The sequence below is a fragment of the Molothrus aeneus genome, chromosome 13, assembly GCF_037042795.1.
Source record: "Molothrus aeneus isolate 106 chromosome 13, BPBGC_Maene_1.0, whole genome shotgun sequence".
Classification (NCBI taxonomy): domain Eukaryota; kingdom Metazoa; phylum Chordata; class Aves; order Passeriformes; family Icteridae; genus Molothrus; species Molothrus aeneus.
Window position 1 is genome coordinate 1786691 of NC_089658.1, and position 23501 is coordinate 1810191.

Consider the following 23501-nt stretch of genomic DNA (forward strand, 5'->3'; position numbering starts at 1 on the left):
GTCCCTGTGATCACCCCTAAGGATTGGCTCCATTTGCTGTGAGCAATTTTGTGTTTCCCTCTGCTTTGCAGAGGCTGTCAGAGCTGGAGCTGGTGCCCATCCCCACCACACAGCTCCCAGCACCTCTCTGCACACACATTCCCCATCCCCATCACCTTTCCCACCCTTTGATTCCTGCAAACAGCTCCAGGGGAGGGATTCAGAGCTCAGACTGGGTTGAACCAGTTCGGGATTTGAAGGGAAATGGCAAAGTTTTTGCCTAAAAAATGCCTTTATTTCCTATTGGACATGAGTGAAAACTCATTTTTACCTCCCTCTGCCATGGGGGTGGTACCCAGCCAGCCCATTCACTGGGGTGCAAACAAGAAAAATCCAGGGGATGGATATTTCCATCAGTTTCAGAGGGGAGACCCCAAACATGGGTCAGGGGAGTGTTTCTGCCACGCTGCTCCTTCTCAGTACCAATACAACCTTCTTCAGCCACCTGAAATGCCAGACTAGAGGAGCAAACCCCAAAAGCTTGAATTGCCATGATCTCCATGCCATGGCCAGGTTACAAACCCCAGCATTTTCTGCACGATGGGGCTGGGAGCACCTCTAGAGACCTTGCCAGGACCTTCTCAGGGATGGAGCCAGGGCCAGCAGGAGGCCAGGCAGGCACAGCTGGGCTGGGTGATCCCAGCTGGGAACCCCACCAGGGGTGCCCATGGGGGCTTGGACACCTCTGGTCCCACCAGAGGGGCCTGGTAGCTCCAGGCTCTTCATGCCATGTGGAAATGGACTTTTTACTGCTGTCCAAGAAAACTCCAGGAGGTGAAGCCGACCCCTCCCAGGGCTGTGCCCGCCCGTGGATCCCCTTTGTGCCCTCACAGGAGCGCGGGAGCTCAGGCTTAGTGTGAAAAACGCCAAGCACTTGGTTTTCAAATATTAAAAGTTTAATAGTAATAAAATGGTTATAAAAATAGTAATACAATTAGAGTAATAATAATTTGGATAATTTGAATTAGGACAATATGAGACAATAAATACAAAGAGTTAGGGACAGTCCGGGTACCTTTTTCTGGGCAGCATAAGCCCAAAAAAGGCCCCACGTTAACAGAGGATTAACCCTTAAAAGCAACAGCCTGTTGCATATTCATACACCTCATCCATGATGCATAAATTCCATTCAAACACAGGATTCTGTCTGCTCATCATCAACTTCTTCCTTCTAATCCTAACAGCTCCTTCGAGGCGGGAAGAAGTTCGTTTCTTCTGATAAGAGGGCAATAAATTCTTTTTCTCTGAAAGATTCAGGTGTCCTGTGGCTGCTGTCTCTCTGCAAGTCCTTTCTTTAAAAAAATATCCTACATAGCATCGTTTCTATTTTAACAATTTTTATAACCTAAAACTATATTTAACACACTACTTAAGAGAATTAATACAGCATAACTTTCTAACAGAACACAGATAATATTCATTTTAACATTTGCGAAAAGCCAATCATAAAATACATGCATTTTTCACACTTAGGCTGGATGATCCAAGCACTCTGGGAGGCGGGAACTCCAAAAACCACCGGGAGCAGCACAGCCAGGCTGGCTGCTCGCCCGCAGCCTTGGCAGGAGGTGCGAGCGGGCGGGGAAGCGGCGTCAGGGCTCATCCCGGAGCATCCCGGCTCATCCCGGAACATCCCGGCGCTTCCTGGCTCGTCCCGGAGCATCCCGGCTCATCCCGGAGCATCCCGACTCTTCCTGGCTCATCCCGGAGCATCCCGGCTCATCCCGGAGCATCCCGGCGCTTCCTGGCTCATCCCGGAACATCCCGGCGCTCCCATCCCGGCACCGGAGGTAGGCTGGGCGTGGGGAAAGGGCTCGGGGTGTTTCTGCTGCCCGCACTCCCGGGGGATTCCGAGCAGCCCTTTCCCAGCAGGAAAAGGAGCTGGTGAAGCGCTGTGGTATAAAAGCAGCGCTTGGTCTCCCAGCGGTGTCCCAGCGCCGTCCCTGAGGGCTGGCACACGGGACTGGCAGCGTCCCGGTCCCCTGCGGGTTATTCCCCGGGCGGTGAGGGGTTAACTGCGCAGGGCTCAGCCCGTGTTTGTGCCGTGATTCACCCAGCGGGGCCAGGCTGCTCCAAAAGAGCTGACCCAGCGAGGCTGGGAGCACATTTTGGGGATGGAGAAGACAGGAGGGGCAGTGAGCACGCCCTGCTGTCCCTCTTTGGGGACAACCGGAGCTTTGCAGCAATGCCCTGGTGGCTCCAAGGCAGCTCGGCTGTGCAGGATGAAGGGCTCCCGTGGGAGATCCCTGCGTGTGGGATTGCAGTGCCCAGGGGCACAGGATGCACACACAGCCAGGGACAGAGTGGGACAAGGGGCAGGACGCAGCTCTGTGGGCAAGGCTGATGGAGTGTGTGTGTGGAGATGATTTTCTGCCAGTTGTGGGTCCCTCCAGGCAGCAAGATGACTCTGTGGAATGGCTCCTACCCCTTCTACCCCGGAGCCAATGCCTGCTTCCCCTTTGACACCACCCGGGCTGTCATTGTCACCGTGTTCCTGTCCATGCTGGCCACATCCATCATCATCCTGCCGGGCATCCCGGCAAGGAGGGTAAGTGGAGGGACAGGGGCACTTCAGACCTCTGGTCCCTGCCTGTGCATCCCACATTCCTCCTCCTTCCCAGCCTCCAGAACAGATTCGGCAAGCAAAGCTGCCCGGGGCTATGGCCAGAGCTCTGGGATCTCTGGAATGCCATGGGGCTGAGTGAGCTCCAGCCCGGCCCAGCATGAGCACCAAACTCCACCATCCCAGGTTTCCGAGGCAGCTAGAGCTGATCTTGGCTGGATTTCTCTGTGAACAAGCTGAAATTCTTTCAGCAGAGTGGAATAGCAGGGTGAGGCTCAAAGATCTCACCCCACCTTGCCAGAGAGCTCAGTGAAAGAGGGAGGAGTGTCCCAGGCATGTCCCAGCACTGCTCCCTGTGCCCCACAGACCCTGCTGGGAGCCACACCAGGGGCTGGCTCTGGGCCTGCTTCTGCAGCAGGACTGCTTGAGGGGCTTCTGTCCCCCAGGGACACCCTACAAATGCCTGGTCACTCCTTTTTGCTACAGCTGTGGCCAGCTGTCAGCACATCCAAACACTCTGAGGTTTGGGTAAGGGTGGGAATTGCAGCTGAAGACTCTTAGAGGGAATGTTTCCACCCTCCTCCCCAAGCAAAGGGACATCACAACTTTCTCCACTGTGTTCTTTTTATGATTTTCTTTTTCTGCCTGGATCTCCCTGCTGCCTCCCCCTGATCCCAGCAGGGATGCCACAGGTGTACCCAGCACATGGGGTGACTCCCCAGGGCAGGGACAGGTCTGTTTCTCACCATTTCACCTTTCTCAGTGATGGGCTTGGTGCTGAGGTGCCCGTGGTAACATCTGGCTGAGCCCTGTGCCTCCACTCTCTCCCCCCTCACAGAGACTCCTCTGGTTCCTGCGGCTGGTGCTGGGGCTCTTCATGGGAGCAGTGATCCTCAGTGAGTGCTGGGGTCCTGGGCAGCTCATGGAGGCCAAGAAATGGAGGGGAAAGGTGGGAGAGGGTGAAGAGATCAGTCAAGGGCCAAGCCCAGCCCGTGGGATGAGGTCATGGGGAAGGTGGACACGTGTCTTGTGTCTGGGAGGTGGCTCCAGAAATTGGTGGAGCCCAGTCTATCTGCCTGGGGTCTGGAGACTGGTGGTCATCTCCAGGGCAGTCACCAAAAGCTCACCACCACCTTCCAGGGAGTTCAGGCACGTTGGCAGGGGCTCAGGGGAGAAGCAGTGCCCAGACAGTGCCCACCCAGCAGCCCCACTGCCACCAGGGCCAGGATCTGTGCTGGGCTGGGGAGAAACCAACACAAGTGGGGCTTTCAGGGTCATTCATGGGGTGATCTTGAGGAAGGACACACAGGGATACAGGAAGGACATCCAGGACTTCTGCCCCTTGGGGCTAACAGCCCAGTCCTGGATTTGGGATGAGGTAGGTGATGCTCAGGCCATGGTGACCATCCTGGCAGGTGCTTCCCCAGGCACCAGGCATCTTGCTGCTAGCTGTGACTAACCCCTGAGGTCTTCACAGATGTGCAGTTCACCAGAGACTGGCAGAGTGGCTGGGTGCAGGCAAACACCTCCTACAAGTCCTTCAGCCCCGCGCAGGTGAGCGCTGACATCGGGCTGCACATCGGCCTGGCCGGCGTCAACGTCACGCTCAGGGGTGAGTCTGGTGTCCCCATGCGCACCTCTGCAGGGGCCCCAGCAGCTCCACAGCTGCCCTGCAGGGCCCTTGGTGTGTCTGCAGGCCCCTGGGCCCTGCTGTGCCCGTGCTGCTGCTGCTGGCACTGCCCAGGGCTGGCACAGCAGGAGCTCAGCTGGTGCCTCCCGCAGGAAACCCAGTGGAGCAGATCAACGAGACCATCAACTACAACGAGCACTTTCCCTGGAGCTTTGGGGCAGATTATGACCACAGCTACAGCCAGGGGCTGCACAAGGGGCTGCCCAGCCCCATCCTGTACGTGGCAGAGAAGTTCAGCTCGCAGAGCCCCTGTGGGGTGCACAGGCAGTACCGCATCGCCGGGCACTACGTGTCCCTCACCCTGTGGTGAGTTCCAGCCCTGCCCTGCCCTGGGGAGCTGGGGAGCACCAGTGGGAGCTTTGTGGAGCCACCCTTATCACTGTAGGGTTGTGCCAAAGCCTCTCTGCAGGATCTGGGGTTCTGGGGTTCTTCCTGGCATGTCACAGATTCACAGAATTGTGGGATCATGGAGTGATTTGGGTTGGGTGGGATCTTAAAGCTTATGTTGCTCTAGCCCCCCACCATGGGCAGGGACACCTTCCACGATCCCAGGTTGTTCCAAGCCCCATCCAACCTGGCCTAGAACATTTCCAAGGATCACTTCCCTAAATGTCTCCCATGTAAAGCCAGGACAGGCAGCCACAGCTGCTCTGGGCACCCTGTGCCAGGGCCTCCCCACCCTCACAGGGAGGAATTCCTTCCCAATATCCCATCCAACCCTGCCCTCTGGCAGCGGGAAGTTATTCATCCTCATCCTGTCCCTACAGGCCCTTGGTCAAAGTCCCTCTCCAGCTCTCCTGGAGCCCCTCCAGGCACTGGCAGGGGCTCTGAGGTCTCCCCAGAACCTTCTCTCCTCTCTCAGCACCCCCAGCTCTCCCAGCCTGGCTCCAGAGCAGAGGGGCTGCAGCATCTTCTGTCTGTGTCCCCAGACTCCTCTGCCTTGATGTACAAAGCTGCAGTCAGAAAATTTCATTGAAGGGAAGGCAGACACAGCTGTGGGGCTCATGGTTCCAGATCTCTCCCAAGGACCAAGATAAAGAGTCCAAATTGAGACCCACTGTGAAGGGTCTTCCTTTGCCTGTCCAAGTGGGCACAGACCTGCCTGAGGGGAGCTCATGGTCAGGATGGTCCTCCCTGGGGAGGGACCATGGAGAGGGAGCTCATGGAACTTGGAGCCCTTGTGTGTGCTGTGATTGTGGGGGCCCAGAGCACCCCCACGGGTCTCAGAGGTGGTGGGAAAGGCACTGCAGGGAAGAGAGAGCCTTGCAATTCCCCCATGAATGTAGGTCCCAGGTCCCTGTACCCATCTCCTTTCTCATGTTCAGGAAAAATAATTATCCCCACCCAAACATTCCTGTATTTCAAGGCAGAAATGTTCATGAAAACTTATTTTTTAGGGTTTTTTTTTTCCTTGGAATCAGAAAAATTTCTTAGGCTCACCTTCCCAGGGAGCTGAATCCAAGCCCTGAGCACAGGGTAGGGCTGGCAGCTGGGTGCACTCCAGGTGCTGGATCAGGTGTGGGCATGGCTAATGGTGCAGTTCTCCAAACAAAGGTGTCCCTCATGCCATTGTCCCTCCATGCCATTGTCCCTCCATGCCATTGTCCCTCTGAACACTGGGAACTGCCCGGGGGTGACCAGTTGTGGACAATCACAAGAATCAGGAAAGAAGTTACTTTGCAGAACTGTTACAATCTGATTACTGGAGATATCCTCTGCCCAAATTAGGGTGCAGATGAGGCCAAATGAGGGTGCAGATGAGGCCAAATGAGGGTGCAAATGAGGCCATATGCTGAAGTCCATCCTATGGATTTTATGTCACAGGAAATAGGATACAGACAAAGATAGAAAGAAATAGAAAAGGAAACTGGGAGGAGAGAGAGGCAGATTAAGAAGATATGACCACCCATGGAACCAGACAGTGCCCCATTGATGCTCTTCTGGCCTTCTCAGAGGTGGGGAGAGCCCAGAGCTGGTTCAGGTTTAATGAGAACACCCAGGCACCTTCCCTGGGAGGGGAACTTCCACACTTTTACGGTGCTGTGGATCAGGGGCATTGCTCCCTGGAAGGGCTCAGAGTCTCGGGGGGCTTTGGGGGCTCGTGGCCCCTTCTGGGACATGACCCAGCCTCTCACACCGGTGCTGAAGCCGTTGTGCCCCCTCAGGAGGGGTGAAAGCCCCTCAGGCCGAGGTGTGAACACAAACAATGTCCCGTGTGCCCGGGACCTTCCCGGGAAGGGAGGGGAGTGTTCCAGCTGAGCCTGTTGTGGGAGGGAGGGCATTGGCATGGGGACAAACACCACCCTCTGTGAAAAACGCCAAGCACTTGGTTTTAACGTTTTAAAAGTTTAATAGTAATAAAATGGTTATAAAAATAGTAATGCAATTAGAGTAATGATAATTTGGATAATTTGAATTAGGACAATATGAGACAATAAGAACAAAGAGTTAGGGACTGTCCGGGTACCTTTTTCTGGGCAGCACAAGCCCGAAAAAGGCCCCACGTTAACAGAGGATTAACCCTTAAAAGCAACAGCCTGTTGCATATTCATACACCTCATCCATGATGCATAAATTCCATTCAAACACAGGATTCTGTCTGGGCAGTGTCAACTTCTTCCTTCTAATCCTAACAGCGCCTTCGAGGCGGGAAGAAGTTCATTTCTTCTGATAAGAGGGCAATAAATTCTTCTTCTCTGAAGGATTCAGGTGTCCTGGGGCTGCTATCTGGTGTGGGTGCCTCATTCCTTTCTTAAAAAATCCCACTAACGTAGTTCTTATTTTAACCACAAAAGTTACCTTTTAATTACAAGACTACATTTACTATTAACATGTTGACACAGCACTACTAATCAATACATCAAAATACAGATGGTAAATATCTGCCTAGAGCCATGTAATATGCACTTTTCACACCCTGCCTCTCCAGGGTCTGCTTCTCATCTGCCTCAAAACCCAGAGCTTCTACAGTGGCTTCTCCTCCTATGCACATCAGAGGGCTTGCCAACACCCCAAACCCTTCCTTCCCCCAAACCCCTCCTTCCCACCGCACACCCCAAACCCCTCCTGACCCTCTCCCAGAGGGGAACCTGGCGCCAGCAAAGCTCCTGCTGCCTCTGCAAATGGCCAAACGTTTGACCTATTAAACACTAATATTTCATGTATTTTAGTCTCTCATACAAACCTCCAGAGATTTCTACTCCAGGCTCACACCCAGAGCAGGGCTGATGCCAAAGCTGTACCAAGGTGCTTGGGGGCTTCAGGAAATTCAATGCTGAACATTCCCAGGTGTGGAGATCGCTCTCCACTGCTGCAGGATGTGTCCCACAGCTCCAGCACTCATGTCTTTACTCAGTTGTTTGGGTTGTTTGGGTTGATCTCTAGATCAGGCAATCCAACTATCTGCTGAAGCAAGGCCAGCTGGACCAGGTTGCCCAGGGCTTTATCCCTCCACTGGGATATGGAGAGCAGAGACTCCAAGCCTGGTGTTTTGTGCTGTTTTGTGCTCCTTTTGCAGGCTGGCCTTTTGCACATGGCTCATTTCCATCCTGCTCTTCTCCATGTCCGTCCTGCTCTATGGTGGCCAGATGCTCCTGCTCACTGGCACTCTGATCCTCTCCTCACTGCTGCTCTTCTCCACTGCGAGGAACACCCTGAGGTGCCCCATCCAGTTTGGCCCAGTTTCCTTGAGAACAGACTATGGGGAATCCTTTTGGCTGGCACTGGCCACAGGTGAGTGCTCAGCTTGCTTCTCAGGCTTTCCTCCTCCATCCCTGCAGAGGTCATGGCCCACAGCACCTCATCCCTTCTTTCCCCATGGCTGGTCACAGAAAATGATAATTTTAGGTTAGAAGATTTTAGGTTAGAATTATCAAGGCTGGGGGGAGAGAGATGAGCAGTGCAGAGAATTGAATGTTTGAAGTTGCCTGCTGGGGAGAGATTCCCTCTGCCTTTCAGGAGCTGCTCCTCTTCCACACAGCAATTGTTCCCTTTGCTCAAAGCAGAATTTTCCATGTCACACCATCACCTCCAGGGAGAGCAGCCCTTTCCCAGTAGCAGGTGGTAACTAAATCCCCCTGGTGCTCCTCTTCTCCAGGCTAAACAAAGCCAGGTTCTCCAGCCTTTCCCTGTGCATGGTGGGCTCCAGCCCCAGCTCTGCCCCCATTCATTGACCTCTCTTTTGTGCTGGGGAGCCCACAGTGATGCCAGAATCGAGGTGGGGAAAGAGAAAAAAACCTTTTCCTGCCTGCTGGGTGATGCCACAGGTCCCTGCTGTGCAGCTGGGACCAGCAGAGCTCCTGCAGAGGTGTCTCTGTGTGTTTGCAGGGCTGCTGTGCCTGCTCCTGGGGCTGGCCATCATCATCCTCAACTCTGTGCAGCCACAGAAGCTGAAGCTCATCTTCAGCCTGGACAAGAGCAATGAAGAGGAGCAGTGGGACCAGTCCTGGCTGCCAGCCCAGCCCAGCTGCTCTGCACAGGGTGGGTTCATGGTCCCCCTTGGGGAGCTCTGCCCTGGGACAGCCACCCAGCTCTGAGGCACAGGGAGGCAGGGCAGGGCCTGCAGGTGCTGCTCCTGAATCCCCCAAATCCACCAGGAGCCCAGCTGGGAAGGGACATGGCAAGGACCAAGTGATGAGAATATCCAGATCTGAAAAAGTATCTCAAATACAACAGTTTTTCTTGGGGTTTGGGTGTTTTTTAGTTTTTTTTTGGTTGATGCTGTTTTTTGTTGGTGGTGGTGGTGGTGGTGGTTTTGGGTTTTTTTGGTTTTGTTTTTGTTTGTTTGTTTGGGTTTTTTTCCTGTTTTACTGCCATCCCAACAAGCCCTGAGTCCTCCCCAGGGTACAGAGATTAAATCAGAACAAACTGGGGACAAAGCAAGTAACTGCAGACTCATAGATATGAACCAAAGGAAAAGCAGAGCCTACAAGAGCCTCCTCACCCTGAAGACCCTCAAAAATCCCCCCTGCCCCTGGGTGCTGTCCCAATCAGCAGGCAGGGCAAGGCCTGCAGGTGCTGCTCCTAAATTCACCAAATCCATCAGTAGCCCAGCTGGGAAGGGACATGGCAAGAACCAAGTGATGAGAATATCCAGATATGAAAAAGTGTCTCAAATACAACAGTTTTTGTTGGGTTTTGGGTAGTTTTTTGTGGTTGTTTTCTTTTTTTTTTTTAATTTTTTTCCTGTTTTACTGCCCTTCCCCTTGGTGCATCCCAACAAACCCTGAGTCCTCCCCAGGGTACAGAGATTAAATCAGAACAAACTGGGGACAAAGCAAGTAACTGCAGACTCATAGATATGAACCAAAGGAAAAGCAGAGCCCACAAGAGCCCCCTCACCCTGAAGACCCTCAAAAATCCCCCCTGCCCCTGGGTGCTGCCCCATCATCAGCCAGGAAGCTGAGATGGAGCTGTGCTCCCCCTGTACCCCACATCCCCTCTCAGTGTGAGGGGAGAGCAGGATGGCAAAGAGAACACAAATCAGCAGGGTGATGGAGGAACCAGGCTGGGAGGGAGGGAGAGGAGGAGAAGGTGGGAAAGGAGGTGGGAAAGGAGGAGCAACAGTGCCCTGGAGAGCAGCTATAACCAACTGGGGAGAGCTGAGCAGCACCTCCAGTCTGGGCTCCTCATGACAAAGGTTCCTTAGTGAGTGTCCTTGAAATGTGCCAAGGAGACATTTGTCCCCATGGGAAGGAGGCTGCTGCTGGGGGCTTGCCAGAAGTGACCTCCAGATGGAGGTGCCCCATGGGCCTTCTTAAGGAACCAGCCCCCTAAATGTGCACAGTGTTTCAAAGGAGAGGGTTTTTTTAGTAAAGTTTTATTGAAAATAATTCCTGTGCAGAACAAACCACATTAGTGACACACAAGTATCATCTGGCAGAAATGAGTAACTTACCAGCAAGGATCTCAAGAAGAAAAGTCAAAATATTGAAATTATGTACTTTACAATTAACAATTAATTGGAATGAAGGTGCCCAGGTTTCCAGCATTCGGATATAGAATCCCAGAATAGTTTGGGTTGGAAGGGACCTTAAAGCTCATCTTGTTCCACCCCCTACCATGGGCAGGGACACCTTCCACTGTCCCAGGTTGCTCCAAGCCTCATCCAGCCTGGCCTGGAACACTTCCATGGGCAGCCACAGCTGCTCTGGGCACCCTGTGCCAGGGCCTCGTGACTCTCACAGGGAACAATTCCTTCCCAATATCCCATTCATCCCTGGCAATGGGAAGCTATTCCTCCTCATCCTGTCCCTCCATCCCTTGTCCCCAGTCCCTCTCCAGCTCTCCTGGAGCCCCTTCAGGCCCTGGCAGGGCTGTGAGGTCTCCCTGGAGCCTTCTCCTGTCCAGGTGAGCACCCCCAGCTCTCCCAGCCTGGCTCCAGAGCAGAGGGGCTCCACCCTCAGAGCATCTCCATGGCCTCCTCTGGGCTCTGCAGCAGCTCTGTGTCCTCTGGAGGCAGCTCTGCAGGTGGGGTCTCACCTGAGTGAGGCAGAGGGACAGATTCTCTCCCTCCCCTGCTGTCCAGTCAGCCCAGGTGTGCTCCAGCTGGACAGGGATAACTTCATTCTCCACTCTCCTTCCTCTCCTATGGTATCTTTTTGGCCCACACTAGGTTACAAGCTTCATCTAATAAAGGCCAGATTTGAGGGTGAAAAGAATCAAATCAGCACATCCCCCACAGCAGACTCCATGGTACATTTACTCAGTCTTTGTTTCTGGGGCAGGTTTTTTATTCCAGCTCCTGCAGCATCCACCCTGCAGAAGCTGCATCCATACCTGGCTTTCCTGGATACACCTAAACCAAAAATTGTCATGTCTGGGGAAAAAATGAGCAGGTTTAACCCCAGGCTTTTGGAGTGGCAGGTGCTCCCAGGCAGAAATGTGAGCCATGAGCTGTTTCTCAGTTTCAGTGGGAACAGACCCTTGGAGAATGGAGCAGGAAGGACATGGATTCCTCCTGGGACAGGGTCCCCAGGTGGGTGTGCAGCCCCAGTCTCAGCAGCTGTGAGCTGCTCTGGCAGCCTCCAGCACAGCCTGCCCCTTCCAGAGGGACAGATCACAGGAGACACAGTCTGGGAAGGACTTCCCAGCAAGGATCCATCCCAGTGTGGATTCAAAGGCAGCTGGATGGGGAAATGCATCTCTGGGGACATCAAGGAGAATTTGTTCTGCCCTTTTGGGTCCATCCTCAGGGAAAGAGTGAGGACTTTCTTCTAGACACTGTTGATTTCAGTGGGCACAGAAGGAGACAGGCTCTTGCTCACAAAGTGAGGGTTGATGAACACCTCAGGCATTTCCTGGTCCTCCTCTGCTTTGTCTTCACGGAGATCAAAGAAAGTTTTCAGCAGGTCCAGATTGAGGTGGTGCATGGCCACGATGGTGATCCCAGCCACGAAACAGAGCAGGCCTGGGAACAAACCCACACTCTGACTGGGGTCCTGTCACCCCAGCAGTGTCCCCACCCCTTGCATTGTCCCCTGCCAGAGGACAATGCCTTTTCTTATGGAAGGTGGCCTTCCATGGTATGAGCTGTTCTGAGCATCCTTAAAGCCCAGGCACAGGTCTGAAAATCCAGGAGGGTGATCCCAGTGTCTTTGCACCTCAGGAGCTATGAAAGCCTTGAGATGAGGATGGTGTTTGTCCTTTTCCCACCCCTCCCCACACCTCTGCCAGGATCTGCATTCCAAGGCCCAGGCTGGGGCTCTGGGGAGCTGCACTTCCCAGCTGGGGGGGAAGCCCTGGGGCTCAGTGATGTTTCCTGGGGCACCCCAATGTTCTCACCAATTGCCAGCATGAGCCAGAAGGATCCCCCATAGGCCACGTGCAGGGTGCTGGTCCCAATCTGGATCAGGCACATTGGGGAGTTCCTCACAGTGGAGAAGGAGAGCAGAGAGAAGATCATGAAGGCCCCTGTGGCCAGGAGCATGTATCCTCCATAAACCAGGGCAGGCATGGAGAGGAGGATGTTGGAGATGACCCACGTGCAAAAGGCGACCCTGGAGGCAAGAGGAGACCAAGGGATGAGTGGTCATGGATTAGGGTGCTCTATGGGAGGAGTGCCATGGATTAGGGTGCTCTGTGGGTGCTCTGTGGGAGGATTTCCATGTGTTAGGAGCAATCTGGGCTCCAAGAGCTCTGCAGGAGGTGGAGAAGCTCTGTGGGCAGGCAGGAATGAGCCCTAATCCCCACGCTGAGCAAGTGCACGTGCAAGGCTCACATTGCTCCATCCAGAAGCACAAACACAGATCTCCTCCTCCCATTGCTCAGCCCACAGACAGCACCAGCCTCAAGGAGGCTGTGGCAACCCCCTCAGTGTATCTGGAGCATCCCTGCCCTTCCACACATGGGGCAGCCTGGTCCCTGAGAGCAGCACCAGGACTGGGATGAGTGCAGGAGCAGGCAAAGGTGATGTGCAGCAGCTCTGCACTTGCTGAGGAGCTGGGCTACAGAGTCAAGCCTCAGCTATGGACCAGGAGCTCTTGTTCCATGGCACTGCCAGGCTCCTTCCCTAGTTTCTGTGTCCCTGCTGTCTGTCACTGACATCTTTTATGGAAAATCCTTTCCTTAGGATTTTTCCTCCTGAGAAGCTGAGAGGCCTCAGCAACAAAATGTAACCAATGGTTATCTGCTGCTGTGGAATGCAACAGGTGCATCTGGGATTGGTCTCATGTGGTTGTTTCTAATTAATGGCCAATCACAGCCCAGCTGGCTCAGACTTTCTGTCCCAGACACAAACCTTTGTTATCATTCTTTCTTTTTCTATGCTTAGCCAGCCTTCTGATAAAATCCTTTCTTCTATTCTATTAGAATAGTTTTAATATAATATATATCATAAAATAATAAATCAAGCCCTTCTGAAACATGGATTCAGATCCTTGTATCTTCCCTCATCCTAAGACCCCTGTGAACACCATCACACGCTGTCAAACCCCAAGCAGGGAGAACAGCCCTGCAATGGTTCCTGATGGCCAGCACGTGGTGGAAGGGACCATCCCCTGCCAGCTGGGACCAGCTCTCCCCCAGCCCTAGTGGGCACTGACAGATCTCTGACCTTGCCAAAGAGTCGAGATCAGCTCCACAATAACAGCAGCAGGAACTTCTCCCCACCTGATCCCAACCTTAGATACAAAATCCACTCACAGGTAGGGCTGGGAGAGTTCATGTGTCCATGGGCCTCTCTGGGCCACCAAGGGCAGCAGCTTCAACTCCATCCATGGGGATGGACTTCTGCCACCATCACCACACCACAGCAGAGACCTGCATCAGGTTCCTCTCTCCTGTGCCCACCCCGTGGATTTGTCCAGCAGGGAGAACCAGGAGCGGGAACCAGGACTTCTCCTCTGCTCATCCCAAAGTGTCTACAGTGCCTGGCAGGGCCTCCTCCATGCACACAGCTTCCCTCCTGGCAGGATGCAATCCCACCCATCCCAAAGGCCGTAGGGAAGGGCAGCCAAGCTCCCCACACCCCTGCATCCCCCATGGTGGCAGCAGGACAGGACAGGAGGGCTCACCAGAGCATGGCTGAGGCGTAGTGCCCGGCGATGCGGTACTGCCTGTGCACCCCACAGGGGCTCTGCGAGCTGAACTTCTCTGCCACGTACAGGATGGGGCTGGGCAGCCCCTTGTGCAGCCCCTGGCTGTAGCTGTGGTCATAATCTGCCCCAAAGCTCCAGGGAAAGTGCTCGTTGTAGTTGATGGTCTCGTTGATCTGCTCCACTGGGTTTCCTGCGGGAGGCACCAGCTGAGCTCCTGCTGTGCCAGCCCTGGGCAGTGCCAGCAGCAGCAGCACGGGCACAGCAGGGCCCAGGGGCCTGCAGACACACCAAGGGCCCTGCAGGGCAGCTGTGGAGCTGCTGGGGCCCCTGCAGAGGTGCGGATGGGGACACCAGACTCACCCCTGAGCGTGACGTTGACGCCGGCCAGGCCGATGTGCAGCCCGATGTCAGCGCTCACCTGCACGGGGCTGAAGGACTTGTAGGAGGTGTTTGCCTGCACCCAGCCACTCTGCCAGTCCCCTGTGAACTGGACAACTGCCAGGAAAAATAAAGCTGGGGTTAAAGCAGGTCCAGGCTTTGCTATGCTCAAGGGGAGAATCACAGGTGAGTGGCAGCATTCCCACCATGGCACTGGAAGGGAGTGTTAGGAGGGCAGGAATGCTGATTCAGCCACCAGGACGTGCCCCAACCAGCTCCCACACCCTTCAGAGCTCAGGTCCTCCCCTTGCTAAGCATCCACTCCCTGGATCCGGGAACAGCGGAGCTCTGATCCCCAGGCATGGACATCCTGATCTGATTCCTCCTTGGACATCCTCTCCAGAACTTCCCTGCAAGCTGCCCACCATGGCAAGCACCACACCAGCCAGGGTTCAGAGATGAGCCTGTCTGTCAGCCACAGGAACAGGGGTGAGTCTCATTTCCCACATCCAGCTCCCTGAATTGCACTGTTAGTGAATAGTAAAAGTCCTTGTCAAAAGGAAAGGTGGAGAGGGGTGGGAAGTGCCATCACAGCTTGGGCAGTCATTCCATCTGGGTAAAAAAGAAAAAATGGAAGTTTTTCTGGTATATGTTTTTGGGAACAGGGTATCCTTTTTGGAAGCACTTCCACTTTGCGGTGGGCTTCGTTTTCCACCGGGGAAGGTAAAGCCGATGGTTTGATGTCAGGCTGAGCAAAACGTCCTGAGAAAATGTTCAGTTGCTGAGTCAACTTGTGAGGGCATTGATGCAGTGGGAGCTCCACAGGAATGTTTTCTGGCTGCAGGGGTGAGTGTGCCCTGCTGCTGCCAGACGGAAACTCTGACGCTGCCTCCAGAACAATTTGTTCTTCCCTGTGCCCGAGCAGAGCCCGACTGCAGCCTTGCCCCAGAGTGGTGCTGGTGGCTCTGCAGGGCTGAGCATGGTCCCACAGCCCTGGCCTCCACCCCTCTGCCACCTCCAGCCTGGCACCAGGTTCTCAGGTGGCTCTGGTGGCATCTCCCAGACCCTGGGCACCCCCACACACTGGGGTGGTCCCTGTGCCCCACAGCTGGTCCCAGTCTGGCCACCTAATTCTGGTGCCTGGTCAAATCAGAGCTGAATCTTCCAGGTCATCATTATCCCTCTCCTTCATCATCCCTCTCTGAGCAGTCCCGTAATCCATCTTGTCCTTCACAACAGGAAGGATGCTTTGGTTTAGGGTCAGGGCTGGTTTCTCTTGCCACCTGGCATCTTCTGTCCCCTCAGTACATCTTTTCTTACCCATCCTGTTGCCCTGAGTTGGAAATCCCACTGCCTGGTTTCTACCATCAGTTATTACAGAAGATTTCCTGGTTTTTTACCAAATGAAATCCTCTCCTTCATCTCCTCTGACCTTGCTCCTTGGGAGGTCTTTACCCCACCACTGCAATCTCTGCCCTGCCTGTGCTTTATTCCAACCTGCTCCCTCCAAATCACTGCAAGGCTCCTCACAATCTCCAAACACACCTGGCTGCAGCACAAGAGGGCTCACAGAGTGGGGGGAAATAATGGAAAACTGGTGAGGGGACCGTAAACACATCAACCAATGTGTAGGTGGGGTATAGAAAAACCCAGAGATCACAGTGAGCACTGTCTAGCCTTGTGTGTTGGGGAAGTGGAGCACTTATTGAACAAGGGAAGATCAAAGGACATCGGTGAGCTACACCTGCACAAATCCCTGCAACACAGGTGAACACAGCAGGTTTGGGGCTTCTTGGTGCCTGTTCCCTCCTTGTCTCTACCCAGTGCTGCTCTGAGGGTCCCCTGCAGGGTGAGATACTGAGAATAAATCTGCTCTTTGCATTTCATCCATGCCTTTGTGGTTGTTCCTGCACCCTGCCTGTGCACCCTCCTGCACAGCTGGAGGAACATGGGGCCGTGCAGCCTGATGGAGCTGGGGCTGTTCGAGTTACACCAGCAAAACTCCCAGGAGTAACCACGAGCACCTCCAAGCACCCTCAGCCCCAGGGAAGGGGAAAGGAAGGGAAGGGAAGGGAAAGCCATTTTGGGAAGCTGTGGGACTGCTTTGAAGAGCAAGGCTAAGACCCCAAGACCAGCTGTGGTTGTGCCTCCCAGCTCCAGGGTTCAATCCTTCCCCCAGAGCCATCCCAGGGGCTGTCCTGAGCCATCCCCAGAGCTGCCCAGAGCCACCCATCCCCAGAGCTGCCCTGCACTTACCGACGATCACCACTCCCACGAAGAGGCTGAGGAGAACACGAAGAGTCCAGTACAGCCTCTGCAGGGGGAGAGGTGGGACATGAGGCAGCAGGAACAGCCCTCCTGCCTCCCCCTGAACCCCCGGCAGGGTCCCTGCACCCAGAGCCCCCATGCCCGGGGTCCCTGCACCCAGAGCCCCCATGCCCAAGGTCCCGGCACCCAGAGCCCCCATCCCAGAGGTCCCAGCACCCAGAGCCCCCATGCCCAGGGTCAGGGCACCCAGAGCCCCCATGCCCGGGAGGGTCCCTGCACCCAGAGCCCCCATGCCCAAGGTCCTGGCACCCAGAGCCCCCATCCCAGAGGTCCCGGCACCCAGAGCCCCCATGCCCGGGGTCAGGGCACCCAGAGCCCCCCATACCCGGGGTCAGGGCACCCAGAGCCCCCCATACCCGGGGTCCCTGCACCCAGAGCCCCCATGCCCGGGGTCCCAGCATCCAGAGCCCCCATGCCCGGGAGGGTCCCGGCACCCAGAGCCCCCATCCTTGGGGTCCCGGCACCCAGAGCCGCCCATGCCCGGGAGGGTCCCGGCACCCAGAGCCCCTATGCCCGGGGTCAGGGCACCTAGAGCCCCCATCCCTGGGGTCCCAGCACCCAGAGCCGCCCATGCCCAGGGTCAGGGCACCCAGAGCCCCCATGCCCAGGGTCAGGGCACCCAGAGCCCCCATGCCCAGGGTCAGGGCACCCAGAGCCCCCATGCCCAGGGTCAGGGCACCCAGAGCCCCCATTCCCGGGTCACGCACCGCCCGGCCGCGGATGCCCGGGGTGATGAGCAGGAAGCTGCAAGCCAGCGTCAGGAACACCACGGTGACTATGATGGTGCTGATGTCAAACACGGCAGCCTTCCTCTGCTGCGGGTAGAAGGGGTAGACGCCATCGAAAAGAGTCATCCTGCACCTCCAGGAGCCTGCGGGAGAGAGGCGGTGACAGCGGGGACCCTGCTCTGCCCTGCCTGGACGCCTCCAGCCTGCGGTGGCTCAGCTCTGGAAGAAGCAGCTGAGGGAGGCTCGCCTGAAGGGTCCCCGGAGGGACAAGGAAATGTGACGCTGCCAGGAGCGGGCGGGCAGAGCGCTCAGAGCACTCCCAGCAGAGGACACGCCACCCAAATCCCTCCGTGCAGGAGAGGAGGTGCCTGGGGCAGGCTCAGCAGCCCGAGGGGCTGTGGCACCCCAGGAGCCTCAAGCCCTTGTCCTTGGGGAGCAGCCCCAGAGCAGGAACCTGTCGAGCAGCTCCTGCCTGCACACCCTCCTCTTTGGGGTGGAAGTGCCCAAGCCCACTGGGGGAACTTCCCCGTGGGGAAAGAATGCAGAAGCATTTTCCTTCAAAGTTACAAGGAACCACTGAAAACACGGATTTCACAATAGCAAAATGATCCCCAGCCAGGGGCCAGCAGTGCCAAGTGGAACAAAACCCGTTTCTCCCATTCCTGCCCATTTCCTCCAAGAAGATTTTCCCCAGGATCTGCTGGTCTGACAAAGGAGGAAGAGGAAGGATTGGTCCTGCACTTGGCTGAGAGGGGCCAGAGGCAGCCTCTATTCCCAGCATGAGGGTCCAAAGAACACTCAAAACTGTGAGCTCATCTCAAGGCTAAAGGAAGCTGAATTCTATAAAATTAAAAGGTGTGTGTAATTCACACAGATGACCTTGACCTTCCTCTGGCACTCCACTTCCAGCAATTACACACCTTATTCCTGTGCCTGGGTTGGATCTTCTCTACCAAAACTGATAATATTCTTAGTCCTCTTGTTCTGCTTGTTTAATAACCTCTCTGTATGTAGCTGCCCCAGGAAGTTTGCTAAACTCAGGGAATGCCAGAGCTGATCTGACTCGTGCCCAAGCAGTATTTTATTCTGTTCCTGTACAGAGCAGGTGATTTTATTCTCATTTTCCCAAAACAGTTTTAATCATATTTTTGGGTAAGATCCAACCCAGAGCAATTCAGCCACAAAAAGCTGGTCCCAAATCCCTGGAGATGAGTGGGGATCACAATAATTATCATAAAACAGTTTGTTTAGGCAGCTGAATTGCTTTTCAATACCTAAAGCAATATTTGGTTTGAGAATAATTTTCTGTCCAGTAACCCAGATAACGACAGCAAAGAGTGGAACAGAGACTGGGATTTTACAATGGCTCTGAATTTAGCTGGACTGCTACAGACTGACAGAGCTGTCGTGTGCTCTTAAAAATCTTCCTTGGGGTTATTTTGCTGTAACAGCTTTGGGTTTACTCCTTGGAAAACCAAACCTGGAGAAAGGCAGCCTTCAAGTGTATTTACCTGGCAAGCAGGAGCTGCAGCTGATTCCTGATGCTCCTGAAGCCCAGCAAAAGTACCCACAAAACAGTCAAAGCTGCTGCAAGAAAAGAAATAAATGAGTAGTTTAACTTAGGACAGATTAAATCATAATGGCTTGAATTCCACTTGTTCCTGGTACCTTTGCCCAAATCTCCTATGAGATACAATGAAGCAGGAAATATTTCCAAGTGTATATTCACCAAAACACAAGTCTTCAGAGTTTAAAACTTTAAAAACCAGAACAGAGCATGGAGAATGCTGTCTTGTTAAATCTAAATTTAGCTTTCACCCAACACCAATGGATGTTTGCATTTCTGTGAGCTGGGACTTGTTTTATAGAGAACTTCCAGGGAAACAACTCTTTTGCAGTCTGTCCATCTTTCTCCCTTGATTGCTCTTCCAGCATTTTTGCAGCTCTTTGGCATTTTTGCAGCTTCAGTGGAAAAGCTCACAGCAGGAGAAACTGAACTTGTTGCACCTTGGGAAGCATCCTCCACACTGAAGTTGTGATCTTAGAGGGGACCTGTGGGTGCCTCTGTCCCAGCATATGGAGAGGGGAAAACTGGCAACATCTCCAAGGAAGGATCAGCAGTTCATCAGAAATAGACAAGTTAATCTTATATTTTAAAATAGTCTGGATCTGGAGGAAAGACAAAGGAGGCAGAAAGTTTGTCCAAGCCCCAGAAGTTTCTCCTTACAGAATCTCCACTTTCCTGCTCCAGAATGAATCAAGATAAAAGGATTTTTTTGGGAGTGCTCAGCCAAAAAACTCCTGGTGGCAGAGCCAGCAGCAATCCTAGCTGGGGCTAACAGCAATCCTAGCTGGGCTGCTCAGGGCTGCAGATTGGTACTTTCCATTGGAAAAAAAAAATCCTGTCCCCTGGAAACTGAAACATCAGAACTGCAATTCCAGCGGGGGAAAGAGGGGCGAGGAGGGAACCTGGCTGCACTTTCCTGCCCCTGGAACAGGGTGGAGTAGAGGAAACCGTGGGTTAATGCAGGTGGGAAGCATCCTCCCCTCGCAGCCCCCCGCCGCAGGGACCGGGGTGGGGGTGCCACCCCCTCCCACCACCTACCTCCTCCTCCTCCTCTTCCTCCTGCTGCTGCTGCTCTTGCGGGCGGCTCCGTCCCGCACGGCGCTCTTATAGGGCGCGGGCCGTATGTAACGCGCGGAGCGCCCGCCCCGCCGCACTCCCGCCGCCCGCAGCGCTACCGGTGAGGCCGCAGCGGCACCCGGGGGACCGCGGGCACCGGGGGCACGGCCCGGGAGGGGATCGGGATGGGAGGAAAGGAGGACACGCGCGTGGGGGACAGGGAGGTGGGATGGCGGGGGGGACGCGTGTCCTGCTCGCGGGGCAGGGACACTCGCGCTCCCTGCGTGTGTCTGAGGCCGTGGTGTCCGCACTTGGGAGGATGGCTGCGGGACCGGGGCCACGCGTGTCCCTGCCTGGGACCGGGACCGGGGCCACGCGTGTCCCTGCCTGGGACCGGGACCGGGGCCACGCGTGTCCCTGCCTGTCCGCGGGGTCGCACCGCGCGCGTTCCCGCCTGCGTTGGAGCTGCGGGGCCGGGAGCGCGCCCGACCCCTCCGGCCCCGCGCACCGCCCGGGCCGCGCACGCTGCGACCTGCGGGGCTGGGGCTGTCACTGCTGCAGGGGACAGGGGCTGGGGCTGTCACTGCTGCAGGGGACAGGGGTTGGGGCTGTCGCTTCTGCAGGGGACAGGGGATGAGGCTGTCTCTTCTGCAAGGGACAGGGGCTTGGGCTACTCCTCCCCACATCCTGCTGTGGGGACACGCTGCGATGGGGCCGTGCCCAGGGGATGGAAAGGTCGGGCCGTGTCCCCCCGTGTCCCCATGTCACGAAGGCTCCGGGTGATGTGTGAGCACGGTGAGCTGGACCCAGGGGATGGAAGGGTCGGGCCGTGTCCCCCCGTGTCCCCGTGTCCCCATGCTCCGGGTGGTGAGCGAGCACGGTGAGCTGGAGCCGTGCGTGGCCTCACCTGCAGGGTGCGGTGGAGCCCCGCACATCCATCGCTGCCGGGACAGAGCGTGTCCCTGCCAGGGACAGGAGACACCGCGGGCACAGGCAGAGACCCCTGATGCTCCTCCAGGGCACGGAGCCCCTGCTGTGCCCTGGGGCACTGGGGGAGGCTGGGGACACGGCTCATACAGATTGTCTGGGGCTGTGCACACCTCTAGGACACTCTGGGACCCAGGGCTGGGGACATGGAGCCCATTCTGAAATCCCAGGACTGACTGGGATGTGGGGGAAGGTGGCAGCCCCCGGCTGTGTCCCAGCAGCTCTGGGAAGAGATAGAAACGAGCTGTGGCTCACAAGGACCATAGGGATCAGGATCCAGGCTCCTGGAATGCCTTGGATCTGCTGTGCTCTGGGTGACCACACAGGTTCTGCCGTGGGGCTGGTGCTCTCTCAGGATGCTGGTATGGCCCACAATCCCAGGTGACCTGTGGCTCCAGGGAGAGCCCAGGGGACTCTTGGAGGCTGAAGCCCAAAGTTTAGGGGAGCCTAAAGTTAAATCTTTAAAATCTGCTGGGATCAGGTGGAGCAGGAGGTCCTTGCTCTGTGGGAAGCTGTGTTTGCACTGACACATGGTTTTTGGGGGGGTGTGAAGCTCCAGGCTCTGACAGGACACAGGGATCCTCTCTGATGGGAGAAGACAAGTTTAATCTCACTAGATGCAGAGGGAGGGAGTGAGTTTCCAAAGGTGGCACAGGGAATCTCTGGAAAAGCAGAGTCTGGAGGGCTCATCATTACAATATTCCTGGGAAGCTTGACAAGGCTGTGGAAATAACCCAAACTTGCCAAACTTTCCCCCAGCAGCCCAGCTGCACCATGGGCTTCAAGGGCCAGTCTGTGAGATGACCACTGTGACTGTATCACACTGGCCATGATCCAGACTGGAAAGCCTTCAGAGCCTTGGATTGATAAGGCAATGAGTGGATTTTAATTCCTGGGTGTAAGGAGATAAAGGGTTCATGAGAACTGGCACGTCATCTCACGGCTTGGGACAAGAGTCATTCCCATACCTGAGGACAAGGGAGGTGTGCTCAGTGACAGAAGGAATTTTAAAACACTTGTTGTGCTGGCACTCTGTGAGAAGAGCCAGGGGGAAGGGGGAGATGATGTGTGCTGTGGCTGTGGTGATGTGCTTTGAGCCTTGGCTCTGCTCTGTGTCTCCTGAGCCACGTCTGTGGCACCTTCAGACCCCGCTCTGGGTGGGGGGCAGCTGCACATTTGGAGTCAGGAGGAGATAAATCCAGCTGTGTCTGATAAATCCAGCTGTGTCTGATAAATCCAGCTGTGTGTGCCTCTGGGATCTCCCTTTCTGCAGCACTGGAGGCCTCTCTGCACAAGGCAGCAGCTGCTGTCCTGCCCAGGGAAGGAGCTGCTTCACCAGGCAGAGCTTCCAGGCAGGACAGTCCTGTCCCTGTGGCCATGGTGACAGCACTGTGCCCCTCCTGCCAGAGATCACAGGCACCTCCATGTGTCACTGGGAGCCAAACTTTCCTGTTCTTTGTGCAGAATGGGGCCCACAGAGCCTCTGGTTCCCACCAGCTGCACAAAGTAAATCTCACATCCCCCAGACCATGCTCAGCACAGGGCTGTGGGGTGGAAAGGATGGAAGAGCTGTGGTGATGGTCAAGGAGCATGGAAATGTCACTTCTTGAGATACAACATATTTTCTAATGCAAAAAACCAAAAGTACAGGAATGTCTGGCAGAAGGACTGACCACAGGTTACATGCTCTGCTCACAGCCTGGTGATGAGTGCTTAAATTGATGAATGTAATTAATGTGAGTGCAAATGATAATATTTAAGTCTCAGATCAGTTTGTTTTATTTAAGTCAAAGATCTCTTTGTTTTCCAAGCAGACAGTTCAACATGGGATCATGTTTTGCAGTTTGCACCACTGGGAGTTATAGGTGAAAAATCCCCACTGCAATTCTCAGTAAATCAAATATAAAACCTACAAAGCTGCTGGAAATGTGTAAGCCTTTCCAAAACCAGGTTTTATTTAAGTTTTAATTAAATGAATGAAAAAAAGATTAAAAATTAGAAACATCAATTTGGATGTGACAGAGTGATGTAGAAAAAGCTGAAACCTGTGTGTTGCTGCATCTCTTGGCAGCACAGCTCTTCTGAAATAGTGCTGATCTTTGGATGCACACTGAACCAGGGACAAAGAGCCATATTTAGTGGAAAACCCTGTCTTGGAGTTAAATTCAGGTTTGGCATTTCTGTGCATGGAAAGCAATGGTAGGTGGAATTGTCACATTTGTGACTCTAAGTCACTTTGCAATTCAGAACTGAGAATCCCTCTCTTCTGCCAGGTGTTGCCTGGGATTTTAAATGTTCGGTTCCCAGTGGTGGAATCTGCTCTGGATCCAGGGTTTTTGTGGAAAGGGGATGATAAAGCACCATGAGAAAGGCTGGTCAGGAGGGATGGCCATCAGGTCAGCTCAGAGGGGATCAGATTGTCCCATCACACACTTTGGGCTGTCTGACTGAGTGCTGAGGCTTTTCCATCATGTTCACAGCTGGATTTGCTTGGATGGGTCAATGCAGGGAAAATTTCCAGCTGAAAGGTGCCTGTTTCTGTTATGAAGGGTTTTCTGTAACAGAGCAGATGGTGAGCTGTGAGTCTGAACTGGGACACCCCAAGGCAGGGCCACTGGTCCTGCTCCAG

The 23501-nt window shown here is 54.7% G+C and overlaps 2 protein-coding genes across 2 annotated transcripts; one reads left to right on the top strand and one right to left on the bottom strand.

Annotated features, from left to right (window-relative positions):
• The first annotated feature begins 2440 nt into the window (after positions 1–2440).
• Positions 2441–8827, top strand: LOC136562222 (dual oxidase maturation factor 1-like). Its single transcript, XM_066558937.1, has 6 exons — positions 2441–2587; positions 3441–3498; positions 4080–4214; positions 4385–4598; positions 7810–8024; positions 8619–8827. The coding sequence occupies exons 1-6, from the start codon at positions 2441–2443 to the stop codon at positions 8825–8827; spliced, it is 978 nt and encodes a 325-aa protein (XP_066415034.1).
• Positions 8828–11506: 2679 nt separating this feature from the next.
• DUOXA2 (dual oxidase maturation factor 2) lies at positions 11507–17388 on the bottom strand. Its single transcript, XM_066558925.1, has 6 exons — positions 17242–17388; positions 16463–16520; positions 14189–14323; positions 13805–14018; positions 12075–12289; positions 11507–11700 (listed from the first exon to the last, which is right to left on the bottom strand). Exons 1-6 carry the CDS (start codon positions 17386–17388, stop codon positions 11507–11509), a joined length of 963 nt encoding a protein of 320 aa, XP_066415022.1.
• Positions 17389–23501: the final 6113 nt, after the last annotated feature.